The sequence below is a fragment of the Nelumbo lutea genome, chromosome 1 (genome assembly GCF_056320005.1).
Source record: "Nelumbo lutea isolate HS-2025 chromosome 1, American lotus-T2T, whole genome shotgun sequence".
Taxonomy (NCBI): Eukaryota; Viridiplantae; Streptophyta; class Magnoliopsida; order Proteales; family Nelumbonaceae; genus Nelumbo; species Nelumbo lutea.
The window spans coordinates 159,509,899-159,523,858 of record NC_142684.1 but is presented as its reverse complement, the minus strand read 5'-3'; the positions used below and the strand labels follow the sequence as shown (position 1 = coordinate 159,523,858).

Below are 13,960 nucleotides of genomic sequence, written 5' to 3'. Positions count from 1 at the left end.
CTTCCCACCTTTAGAAAAACACATTCTTTTTCCAACCAGAAAGTCTCCTCTCAAAACATTAAGTAACTAGATTCCAGATAGCACTGAATTTGTAATTAGCCCCCAGCAGAAGACCCAAATATCTGGTAGGTAGAGAACCAACCCAACACCCCAATGTGCTGGCTTATTCATTGATGTGAGGCACATCTCCCACAGGAATAATTTGACTCTTCTATGGATTAACTTTCAACCCAGAGGCAGTTTCAAAACAAATAAAAAGACACCTCATGAACATCAAATCTGCCTGACAGGCCCTTGTACATATCAAGGTATCATCAGCAACCTTCAAACATGCCAATGAGGGCCCACCACTGCCAACAGAAAAGCCTTCAATGTACCCTCCCTCAACAGCCTTATTGATCAATCTCCCCAACAGGTCCACTACTAGTAGAATAGATAAGGGGAAAGGAGGCCTCCCTGCCATAATCCCCTTTGAGCCTTAAAATATCCTTCAGAAGCGCCATTAAAAATTATTGAAAACATGGGATCAGCAATGCAATAAGATATCCATCACCTCCACAACATAACAAACCTCATCCTCCTCAAAACATAGTTCACAAAAGGCCAATGCACATGGCCATAAGATTTTTCTAAAACAAGCTGACAAATTAAGCCAGGAGTGCCTTATCAAAGGTAGGAACCAATGCAGTCATTGGCAATGAGAGGTCCATCAAGAATCTGCCATCCATCCACAAAAGACCCTAAGAAGGTAAAACCAACTTCCCAATTACCTTCCTCAATTGATTAGCCAACAATTTAGGTCTGTTTGGTTTATTGGAATAGGTGCCTGGAATCAGAATTAGAATGACCATTCCAATTCCAACTGTTTATTTGGCAGGATTGAGATCCTGATTCCCAGTTTTGGGGAATGGGATTCCCCTGTGGGAATGGCCATTCCAGCGCCCCCCCCCAAGGAATGGGAGATTCCCATTCCAGAGATAAAGAAAAGAACTCATGATAAAAACCCCCCCAAACCCTAATATTAATATAATAATAAAATATTATTAAATAAATAATAAGATAATAATAATAAAATAATATATTAATAATAAAATATTAAAATATTAATAAATTAATAATAACAAACAAATATATTACGTATTAAATATAATAATAATGAAATTAGAATATATTAATAATTAAAATAATAATAAAATATTAGTAAAATATTAATGGATTAACAATAAAAAGCAAAGATATTATTTATTTAATAATAATTAAGTACAAATAAAATATTAATATAATATAATTAAAACAGTAATAAAATACTAACATATTAATTATTAAATAATAATAAATTAATTTTAAAATAACAAACAAAATAAATATATTAATAAACCAACAAGAAAATAATAAAAAGTATAATAAAATAATAAAATATTCAAAAATTAATTATAAATACTAAGATATTAATTACTAAATACTAATAAAATAATAATAACAAATCAATAATCAAAAACAAAGATATTATTTATTAAATAATAAAAATGATTAAGTATAATGAAATATTAATATAATATAATTACAGTAATAATAAAATACTAACATATTAATTATTAAATTATATTAAAATAATAAATCATTAATAAAATATAATAATAGAAATATTATTTGTAACAATGAATAATAACATATTAATAAATATTCATAAATTAATGATAAATAATAAGATATTAATTATTAAATACTAATAAAATAATAATAACAAAGTATTAAACAAATAATAATTATATAGTCATAAAATATTAATAAAGTAATAATAAAATAATAAATAGACTACACAAAATTGAAAATTTTCAGTGATTCCGATTCCAACTCCAAATGAAACCAAGCAACAACAATTGGAATGTGATTCCGATTCCCGACCAAACCAAACAGGTGTCAAAGAATAGGTGATTCCGATTCCGATCCTGTCTGTGAACCAAATGGAGATGATTTTATAATGACTTCCAATGAGGCTAATGAAATGGAAGTCTTTGAGATCAAAGGCAGCAGCAATATTAGGTATTAGAGAAATGAAGTTGGACTTGGCACCTTGAGACAGTTGAGCATTCATCCAAAATTCCTTCACTGCCACCATGAGATCACCCTTCAAGAAATACGTAGTGTAGAATAACATAGGGGAACTGTCAAGACCTGGATTTTATCCCCGTTGAGCTCCTGCAAATAGGGTTGCCAATGGGTCAGGTCTGACCTGATCGGTGTTTTAAAAGCACAAGGCGCAAAAAAGGTGCAGGGGTCAATTTGCGCCTGAGGCGCGAGGCGCACTCCTTTTTGAAGCAAGGCACAAAAATACAAAAAATAAAAAATAAAAAATAATGTCAGAAAAGTCAAAAAAATCAATAAATATTAAACTTAAACCTAATATTAATAAAAAATATAAACTTAAATTTTAAAATAAATGTTTTAAAAAACATATTATCTAAAATTAAAATACATAAACATAAGATGTAAAGCATATTCAAATGAGAATTTAAAAATAAAATCAAACATATAAAACATTTTCAAGCATGTAAAACCTCTAATCTCTTTTCTCAATTGCATTCCTTCAAGTAGCTAATGTAATGTAAAACCTATTTATTACATTCCTGACTCTACGAGCCACCTTTGTGCCAAAAAAAATAGGAAAAAAACGTCAAATTTTCAAAAGGTGCATGCCTGGGCTGAGGCGCAAGGCACATCAGGCTACGCCTAGGACCTAGGCGAGGCGTATACCCTAAAATGCACCTCGCCTGTGCGCCTACGCACATTTTTAAATCACTGGACCTGATGGACCCAATGGACCTGAACCAATTGGACCGGTTCTAGGTCCAGGACTGTACTGATAGGTCGATTCCAATTTCTAGTCTATTGTCCCAATTATTACCGATTCAGACCCAACCCAAGCCAGATTTCATCCAATCCAAATGTAATAGTATACCAATGAAGAATGAACAGAAATATTACTATTTCATCGAAGTTGAAGAATCAAGGAATTTCTACAGATTGTAAAAGCTCGAGAAGTTTTGATTGGATTACGATCCAAAAAGAAGAAAAGAATCGAATAATCATTCTATGATGAAAATAGAATAACCATTAGGTAAATACATCTTTATAGAATCGAATAATCATTCTATGACAATCAGGTCCTGCGGGTCAGACCTGATTGTCCCAAGAACCAATCAGTTTGGTTCTGGTCTAAAATTACAGACCCTATAGGGTCTGGTTCAGTTCCAGGACCTTGATACTTCTTGTCGGGTCAGTTCCAGTTCTACTCTGTCCCAACCCAAACCCAACCCGTTGACAGCCCTACCTGTAAACCTTGCCCTCCTCAAAGTCCCTCTCAAGCCAAACACTAGAAAAGCAACAATTTCCTCAAATAACCGCTTTACAACATATTTTCCAATTACACTCAAACAAACACAGCCTATTTCACTAAGGTAACATCATGCCTCTTTAGAGAAATCATTTTCTCAATTTGCTCTCAAAACAAGCCTAAGAAAACTTGGCACCCCTAAAAATTAATCAATTATTAATTAACTTATATCAAGGATATCCAAAGTTCAGTTCTTCATTTGGGTTGCTAATAAAAGAAAAAAATTCCTACTATAGATGTCCTGAGGAGAAAGGGTATGATCCTTGTGAATCACTGCTATTTGTGTGGGGAGGAAGAGGAAACTGTCAACCATCTTCTGATTCTTTGCGGCTTATCACGAAGAATCTGGGCCAATGTGCTAAAGCTGTTTGATATGAGCTGGGTTACCCCCTCGGATTTGGCCTCCCTTCTCATTGGAGTCAGGCTTTTTCCAATCGAGGCAAGGTGCTGTGGAAAGCTTTACCTTTGGTGGTCTGTTGGTGCTTATGGAAAAAGAGAAACATAAGTCTTTTTCAAGACAACGCCATGCCTCTGGAGAAAGTGCGTGCAGCTGTGGAGAAAACCTTGGTGAAATGTTCCATTAACAACTGTTTCAGAGGTTTTAGTTTCAAGATGTTTGTACAACATTGGAAATCATTACTTTGGGATGAGGATTTTGAGTCGTAAATTGTAGCCTTTGGGCTTCTCTTTGTTTGGTGGTTTAAAGAAACCTCTCCCTCAGCAGCTTTTCTCTCTTTCTATTAATAATATATTCATATTATTTTTTGAATAGGCAAAGTAAAATTTCATTGATAATAAGAGGCTGTACATGAGATTATATAACCAAAAAGAAACTTTACGCCCCCCTAAAAAAATCTACATCCAAAAAAGTAGAAGAGAAATAAACATTTTTAAATACAGAATGTAAAGACAACCAGCTCCTCAAACCCTCTACAGCCCTATTAACAACCACAGATACTGGTGATGTTGTCTGCTCGAATATCCTCAAGTTCCTTTCAGACCAGTGTTTTAAAAGCGCAAGGCGCAGGGGGCAATTTGCACCCGAGGCACAAAGCGTAAGGCAAGGCACACGCCTTTTTGAAACAAGGCGCAAGAATACAAAAAAGAAATGGTAAAAAAGTCAAAAAAATGTCAGAAAATTCAAAAATGCCAAAAAATCAAAAAATATATATTAAACATAATATTAATAAAAATAATATAAACTTAAATTTTAAAATAAATGTTTTAAAAAAACTACTATCTAAAATTAAAATACATAAACATAACATGTAAAGTATATTCAAATGAAAATTTAAAATTTAAATCAAACATATAAAACATTTTCAAGCATGTAAAACCCACAATCTCTTTTTCAATTGCATTACTTCAAGTAGCTAATGTGATGTAAAACATATTACATTCTTGATTCTACGAGCTGCATTTGTGCCATGCCCCTCTAGGCAAGTCCAAGCAAGTCCATGTTAGGGTCTTAAAGTCTTGGTTCTCACACAAAAATAATGATTTTTTTATTTTAATTGCTTTTTAAGAAGATATTTTATTAGGATAAATGAATGAACAGCATTAGCAAATATGGGACATTAGCAACATTATCCTATTGTTCATCCTAATAAAATATCTTCTTAAAAGTAGTTAAAATTAGGGTAAATCTCTTAAACTACCCTACTGTTCACGAAATTGACAAACTGTACCCTTATTGTTTACATAATCTTAAAGTACCCTTACTGTTTCTAAAAATTGACATTGTCGTTAAATGCTAATAGAAGGAAACAAAATATCGAATTTGCCCTCCACTATTCCACAAATTTCAAATAAAAACCCAACTGATGAGCAGTTCCAATGATAATGTTTCGGAGACAGATCAAATTTGCCCTTCCTTCATCCCACCAGGAAGACCCCGCACCTATGACGATCCGATCACCAAGGTTGCAAAAGAGTGAGGAACAAGGGCTCACCCAAATCTAGTGAGACCCCCTGAGGTGCGCCAAGATACGTCCATCCGGTCACCAAGGTTGCAAAAGAGTGAGGAGCGAGGGCTCACCCAAATCTGATGATGTCATTGAACTCCCCCTCCTCCCTCTCCCTCTCTCTCTCTGCTTCTACTTCGTACTATGTTCTTCTCTCAAGGTGGGGAGAGAGAGATGGACATTTGCATGAATCCCTACGAGAGCTTCCATGCAAGGTTAATTTCGTCCTCCATAGCTTCTATATCCAAATCAACGTTACTGAAAGCAACTGGTTTTCCCTTCTTCCTCTGCACGAAGAGGACCGGGAAGAAGACAAATGATGTATCTTTGAACCAACAACTGTGGTGATCATTGGCTTGCTCTACCAATCGAACCAATCACCTTACCCTTGTTTATTGCAAGCATGGCTTGGCTGCAAGAAGAAATGATTTTGACGAATGGCTCCTTCAGTGGGTCTCCGATGGGGAAGCAGACTGACCTGAAGAAGATCATGATACTCGGATTTGTACCCATTGTTATCAGTCAAGCCTGCGAGTTCGACTACTCCGGCACCCAGGCATGCAAGGCTCACAAGGAAGAAGGATACAAAGTGATTCTCATCAACTCCAACCCAGTTACAATCATGACCGATCCTGACATGGCAGATAAGACCTACCTTGCTCCATGACCCATGAACTAGTCGAGCAGGTCATTGAGAAGGAGAAGCTCGATGCTCTCTTATCCACCAAGGACGAGCAGACAACTCTCAGCCTTGCTATGGCATTGGTAAAGAGGGGTCCTAGAAAAGCACAGTGTCGAGTTGATTGGAGCGAAGCTCGACGCAATCAAGAAAGCAAAAGACAGAGATTTGTTTAAGCAAGCAATGGAGAATATTGGGATCAAGACTCCTTCAAGAATCGGTACACTCGTCGCTGCAACTACTAGTTATGGAGTTTCCTCTGCACAAAGAGGACCGGGAAGAAGGGTTTGCAGAAACCCTTTTTCTCCGAAGTAAGCTCCTTACACAGAGCCCTTGGTAATAGAAACCCTTGTAAAATAGACAAACCCATAGAGTCCCTGGTAATCTGGCTGTGTTTCTAAATAGAACCCCCGGTCATCAGTTTGGTTGTTCGTCACTGCGATCGAGCTTTTGCAACTTTGGAGTTTATAAACTAACCCATAGAGCCCCAATAATTTCGTTTCCAGCAATGGCTCTCTCTCTCCCCATCCCCTTCACTCTCTCTCTCCCCGTTCCTTCGTTCTCTCTTGCCCCTATTTCATCACCGACGCTATTGCTAACCTCTCCAGTAGGCAGCAACGGTCTGGTAAAATGTAATGGCCTCCCTTGGTTCATTATGCTAACAGTGGTCGGTTACAAACGACGACAGTGGTGGCGACGACGGTGGAGGGACAAGAAGTGGAATGGTTGTGGAGTAGTTCGTTGTAGTTGCTGTCGGGGAGAGGGATGAAGAGCAAATTTGGGTTTTAAAGAAAATTTATACATCACGTAGTGTTGTGTGTATGAATTTTGATGGAACATTAACGGATATTAACTGCAGGGGTAGAGCTAGTCAATTTTCAAAAAAACTTAGGGTAATTTAAGACAATACGTAAACGGTAAGGGTACAGTTTGTCAATTTCATGAACAGTAGGGGTAGTTTAAGAGATTTACCCTTAAAATTATAAAATCATTATTTTTGTGTGAGAACTAAAAATTTAAGACCCTAACATGGACTTGTTTGGGGTTGCCTAGAGGGGCATGGTACGAGGGTTCGGGGGATGAGCACCCGGCCCAACAACTAGGTTCAAAAAAAAGCAAAAAAGCATGGAATTTTCAAAAGGCGCACGCCTAGGGTGAGGTGCAAGGCGCACCAGGCGTGTGCCTTTTGAAAGGGCTACACCTAGGACCTAGGCGAGGCGCATACCCTAAAATGCGCCTCAGCTGTGCACCTAGGCGCCTCAGGCACGCCTTTTAAATCATTGTTTCAGACCAGATGGCCCATAGTGCTGCCAGAGGGACTGCAGACCAACAGACTCCCCCTTTCCTAGACAAGCCCAGTATGCCCCACTCTAGCAAAAGGTCCTTGACTGAGAAGGGGCAGCACCAATGCAGGTTTAGGGCCCTTGAGAAAAGGCTCCACATGGCCGAGCTGAAGTTGCAGATTAAAAAAAAATGGCTTGATGACTCTTTCCTCCCTACTACAAAACACACATAAATTGTCTTGGATAGGGTACCCCTTCCTCAAAAGCATTTCCTTAAGCAATCATTTCTCTAGCACAACCACCCAAGTGAAGAATTTCACCTTGGAAGGTGTGGCTTAGCTCCAAATGGCCTTGCTAAGAAATGGGTTCCTTGAAGCTCCAACCAAGTCTTTGTAGAAGGATTTGACTAAGAAAACCCCTGTGGAGGTCCATTTCCAAAGTCTAGAATTCTGATTCTGTACATCCAGAGGTTGATTGTGCAGTAGAGCTAACAACTCAGGAATTTGACTAATTTCCCAATCATTAAAACTCCTTCTAAAAGAAGGCATCCAGTATATTGATCTACCATTCACCTCAAAGCAGTCAGCCACCCATGCCAAATTGTTGTCCACCACGTTAAACAGAGAGGCACCTTCCTCCCATCCCCAACTTTGAAAACAGCCCCTCGCTAAAACTACTAGAAGACTTTTGAAATGCCTTTCCACAAGCTGTAGTCTAGGAAGAAGAGGGTAATTCTGCATCCCATCCATTACTACTCAAGCCATATTTCTCCACAATAACCTTCCTCCACAAACAGTTTGGTTTCAGAGCCAACTACTCAAGAGAACTTTGTTAAACAGTTTGACCTTCCTTAACCCCAAACCTCCAGACAACACAGGTTTACAAACCTGATCCCAACTCACCAAGTGATACTGGATGAATCCTTCCAACCACTCCATAGAAAATCTTTCATCCTCCTTTCTATCCGGTCAGCCACCTCATATGGGATTGGAAGAACAGACATGTAATAATTAATAAGCTGGGAGGCTGGCTAGCACACTTTTAATTAGAGTTACCTTCTCACCCTTAGACAGATACCTAGCCTTCCAAGAGGCTAGTTTCAAGTCAACCTTCTCTAAAACTGGAGTCCACAGGGCTTTTGAACTGCATTTGGCCCCAAGGGGCAGACCCAAGTACTTTTTTTGATAAATAAAGTAATTCATTGTATTATTTAAATTAATAAGTAAAAGCTGATACAAGAAAACTTGGAGAGGCACAAGCTGTGTACTCTCCAAGACCAAAAAACAAGCTACAACTGAGCCCAATACAACTGGTCCCTGCCTCCCGGGCTACCCCATGCTTGGCTAGACAGTCAGCCATAGCATTGGCTGACCTCCCAACCCATTGCACTCTTACAATCAAATAACAGTTGTACCACTCTTATAAAACCACAGTGCAGACTCAGGATTCCATCCAACCCACTACCACCTTGGAATCTCCTTCAATTAACAGTTGTACCACTCCTAACTGAATAGAAAATTGTACACCTTGAATTACAGATAACAACTCTGCCCTAGTGGAGTCCCCAATGCCTAGAGGGCCCGAGAAAATTAGTACCGCATTTCCATCCTCACCCCTTATAACCTCCCAATCCAGAAGGGCATGGGTTTCCTTGACTAGTTCTATCAAAGTTTAGCTTCAAACCCCCTACAGGAGGAGGTGCCCATCTTACACTTGCTCTAGCCTTTAGGGAAGAGCTACTTGCCACTGCAGCCCAATTTCTCCACAAGTCAATAAAGGAGAAATGGCAGAATAGTTCCAAGGATTTCAGCCACTAGATAGCCCTGTTCAAGATGCATTCCATTAGATCTTGTAAATTTCTCTCCTTCTCTTGAAAAACTCTAGCATCCCAAACAGTCTTGATCAATGCTGCTCTTGTACACCTCCACATTAATCTTCCTCTCTTTTCGCACCAGGCAAAGGTAGAAGAATCAAAGAGAATAATTATTTCAGCTGGTCTATTCCACCTACATCCAAATAACAAAAAGAGCCAATTCCACAACTCTACAATGAAAGAACAGAAAATTAGTAAATGGTAGCAATCTGTAAGAAGACTCAGCAAACTAGTAAGACACTCAATTTTCTCATCCCTTAAACCTCTGAAAACCAAAATCCCAATTTGTGCGAAGGGGTTTTCCGAAGAGGAGTAGAAAAAAGAAATAACCTTTCCCTTGTATTGAGAGACAGAGAACAAGGGAAAAGGTCTTTCAAAGGTACATCACCAACCAAAGGTCCTCCCAGAAAAGAACTGAATTTCCAATGCAAACATCATACCCACATCCCACCCAGTCTTTGAGCGACCGTGAATGCTTCCTATCAATTCATGCCACAACCTTTCTCTCTCTATAGGCCACATCCAAAGCCACTTCCCCAACAAAGTTGTATTCTTTTGAATTAAGTTCCCCAAGCCCAGACCCCCCCACCTCCTTTTTGCTCCAACAAACCACCTCCCACCCGATTAAATGATATTTCCTACTCTCCCCCAGTTCTCAAAGAAAATCTCCCATCAGCTTCTCCAACTTCTTTGCTTCCCTAGGTGGGTTCCTAAAGACTAACAAGAAATAGGTTGGTAAGCTAGCAAGTGTGGCTCTAATCAAGGTGACTCAACCCCCCAACGAAATGTAGTTCCTCTTCCAAGCTGCCAATCTTTCTCAAACTTCTCTACAATTGGGCACCAAAAACTACTCTCTCTAGGGTTTGCCCCCAAAGGAAGCCCCAAGTAGGTCAAAGGCCAAGTAGAAAAGGAACACTCTAAACACTCTACAATAGTCTGAACTTCTCTTGATTCCAAATTAACACCTACTACTTGGCTCTTGTCAAGATTGAATCGTAAATTGGAGATTCTCTCAAAATTTGTTACCAACAACTTGAGGTTTCTCACCTTCTCAACATCAAACCTATCGCAAAACAATAGTAGATCATCTGCAAATTGAAGATGGGTAAAAAGGACTTCTCTCTTCCTATACTCCACCCTCTAATTACACCTTCTCTGTCAGCCATTGAAATCAATCTACTAAGCACATCAGCTATTAAAGTGAAAAGGATTTGTGATAGCTCACTTTACAGCCCATTAGCCTTTTTTTATCAGCTTTACAGCCCATTAGCCTTGCCAGATCAGCCACGTCCTCAACATCTCTGAATGCCATTTCTCTTAGCCAGATTCACTTTTAAGCTAGACACCACCTCAAACCAGTAAAGCAAGAACTTTAAATTGGTTACCTGTACTAACGAGGCACCACAAAAAGAACAATGCATCATCTGCAAACTTAATAATATTATTATTCACCATTTCTCAAAAAATAAAAATCCTTGGACAAACTAGTTGGAAATCAGACCAGCAATAATCCTTCAACAGATGTGATTAATTAAGTATGAAATACAAAAAGAATGCTAATCAGGGTAGAGGAGAAGAAAGAAGAGGCAGTAGCAATAAAATAAGAAATGAAAAAAAAAAGAGACCTAACAGGCACAATTACATAATCAGCCCACAAACAGATAAGAACAAAGAAAACAGAACAGAACAGGCCCATATTTCAATGAAACTGGATAAGTTATAACAGTAGAAAAGAGTAGTCACATTGTTTTTCCTCCAATAAGTACTAATTAGAAAAGCTCATCACCACCACAATCATAATTATGGTATACAAGGTAACTTAGTTGCTTCCAAGATCACAATACCATAAAAAAAACCATCATAGTTGACCTCACCTATGCTTGAGTTTAAAGCATTTACATGCCTCTAACCAGTCCTATAAACTGTCAATCTCATTGCAAAAGCATATAACGATACAACTCTTTAAGTAATCATTTGTTTTTCAGCTTGCGATGGATCCCCACTCCTCTCATCAAATACAACTGAAAAACAAAGTATATATATTATCCAAGTAGAGAAATATTCTACCTTCATTTGTCAGGAAACCTTTGTCAGGTGGACAGATAGCAATTGGAACTTCAAACTCTGGCAAGTCATCAGTGAATGGCTCACTTTTAGGCTTCATTAAAACAGGCATGGGCTTCTCTTTGGGCAAAAGAATAATTCCTGGCTCAATCTTTGGTTCTTTTAGGCATATAGAACGAGTCGGGCTTTCAGTCAGTGATCTTTTCTTCCTAGGAGAAATTTGGGGTGAAACAGGTTCTTTCCCTTTGTTTCTATGATGCATTTGAGAGTTGACATCAGATTCAGTTCTGTCACGGAAAGATGGCTGACATCGCTCTGCTTCTCCCTGCTTGGGACAATGTTGAGTTGAAGGATATTCCTTTCTCTTGTCCCTAAGATGTGTCTCAGGTGAGACAGATTCAGGTTCAGATCTTTCATCTTCAAGATGCACATGAGAGAGAACTGTTCTTTCCTGCCTCGAACTACATTGAGGCGAACCAGTGCCTAGTGTTGGCTTTCTAGATGAACTTTCGCCCATTGTCAAACAAGAGCTAACAAAAGAAGATGAGGCCTGATTATCTTGATGTTTTGAACGCAGCCTTTTAAATGGAGGTTCAGACTCATTATGCACCAGACTTTCTTTGGCCATATCATCCATTCCCTGGTAAACAAAGCCAGAGCGCAACATCAATTAGAAACTTCAATAGAAGGGTCTAAGAAAAACAATGAAGTATAAGAATAGGCTACATACAAGAACATTCTCAGCTCTCTTATTCTTCCCTTCTACGGCCTAAAAGGTAAGACCAACAAGTTTAATGAGATATTAGGAATAAAGGATAAGAAAACAAGATAGACAGCTCAGAGTGATATAAAAAAGAAAAACAATCTGTACCTTAGTTTCCTCGTATTCAAATATGGCATCTGCAAGAGCTCTGTAGTTTTCTTCTTCAATAAGTTCCCATTTTTTATCATACAACTTCAATAGATTTTTCAGGATAGGCCTCACAGTTTCTTCGGAAATACCCAAGACTTTCATAGCATTAAAGGCCTTTGCCGCTCTAGGGGTAGGTGCCATTTGTGGCACAAAATATAGAGTAACCCTGATGATAAACTAGCTCACCACCTCGACGACACTCTTGCCCTTCGGGTTCCTATACTCCAAATCTGTACCCACATTTGAACGGACTTATAAGAGGAAGGGAAGACAGCTATTTAGATATGCTAGACTGGGACATAATATAGCACAAATAAAAAGGTTAAAAAAATTGAGGTGATAGAGGACCAGAAGTAGAAAATAAAAGAAGAAATCTCGTCACCAAGAGCTTGAAAAGAAAAACTAAAAAGAATTAATAGGAGATAACTTGCAGAGAAAGCATTAGTCATTGATAGGAAAACGAACCATCCAAAAACTTCAACTTCAGTCAACTCAAAACCTCCAAAATGTAAGAGCCAGATGAGACAGAGAGAGAGAGAGATGCAAAAATCTTCTTCCATTAGGAAGAACAAATACAAAAAAAAAAAAAAATCCTCCAATGGGAAGAACAAACAAATGCATAAACCCTGCAAAACATGCAAAATCAGCGCCGCAAAATAATTGGAAAAAGAAAATCCACTAACAAACACTGCAACAAGAATCCCCAAAGAAATAGATGAGAGAAAGGCGTGGCAAGAAAAATATAATAAGAGGCAAAATAAAGCCGAGCTTAGCTTTAAACTGGAACACTGAGATACTAGGAAGAACATGCAAGGACTCTCTATGAGACCCATTACGTGTAATATAACAATGAACTCCTTACAACCATCAAATAACAAGGAATAAGACAAAACAGTCCACATTATACAAATCTCAATTCTCAAAAAAAGTACAAAAGCATAACCCTCCAAAAATCTTACTGAATTTCATCTTCTAACCACTAACTTAGTAATAAATTAAACAAATGGCATAATAGAACTCAATAATTTTATAGAGATTCTGAAGTAACCCAAAGTAACTTCAGTGCCGAAGTTGCAATGTACTTAGTAACGTACACAATCTTCAGAACCTCATCCCAGAAAAAAAAAATGCATAGAGAGAAACTTCTGCCATTAGTTTCAAGCTCAAGCTCCAGGAAGCAGAGATAGAGACAAACCCAAACCAGCGATTCTGGACAGAATTTCAATAAGAAACCCTCGAAAAAGACCAGTGAGAAACAAATTAGTAACAGATACAAGCAAGATATGTACCGCATCCCCAAAACGAATTGGTAGAGGAAACTCGAAAGCTAGATCAAACCCAGCGAAGCGAACCACTCGAAGTAACATAAAAAAGTTGCAGACTTGAACAGAGAGCGAGAGAGAAATTGCATGCGAGAGGGAAACATTGCGAGTGGAAGTACGAGTAGACAGGGAAAGGAGGAATACGTAAAATGTGAAATGCCTTTTCAGTGTCTCACCTGTCATCGCTCGCGGTATGGAAAGCGTAAATGCGTTTACGTATCCCAGATCTTTTACCGTTGGATCCATCATCGGTCTCGTCGAGAAAATCGAGAGCCATCTAACGGCTTTAATTAATAAACATCCTAACCAAATCTGAAGTATGGTTGATATCTGATATCGGTGTTTCCGTTGACCCGACCGGTTGAACCGTTCGAACGGTCACCCAACCAGGATTTTGGGTCCGGTTCTACTAAAAACCTATCAGCGGGTCAAATTTGTTGATTTGTCAAAAACCGTTCAATTTAATTA

The 13,960-nt window shown here is 38.4% G+C and overlaps 1 protein-coding gene across 4 annotated transcripts in view; it reads right to left on the bottom strand.

The window, feature by feature from the left end:
* The window catches only part of LOC148878695 (putative inactive histone-lysine N-methyltransferase SUVR2), a 65,466-nt gene extending 51,786 nt beyond the window's left edge, over nucleotides 1–13,680 (bottom strand). Inside the window, exons 1-4 of one of the 4 annotated variants that reach the window (XM_088958740.1) lie at nucleotides 13,460–13,680; nucleotides 12,129–12,400; nucleotides 11,988–12,026; nucleotides 11,261–11,897 (exon numbers count right to left, since the gene is read on the bottom strand). In XM_088958740.1, the coding sequence (XP_088814866.1) occupies nucleotides 11,261–11,897; nucleotides 11,988–12,026; nucleotides 12,129–12,311 (859 nt within the window). In that variant the 5' untranslated portion in view covers nucleotides 12,312–12,400; nucleotides 13,460–13,680. Of the gene's footprint in view, nucleotides 1–11,260; nucleotides 11,898–11,987; nucleotides 12,027–12,128; nucleotides 12,401–12,635; nucleotides 12,918–13,264 lie in introns of those variants that run through there. The other 3 variants (XM_088958753.1, XM_088958763.1, XM_088958748.1) reach the window with 3 other exon arrangements.
* Nucleotides 13,681–13,960: the final 280 nt, after the last annotated feature.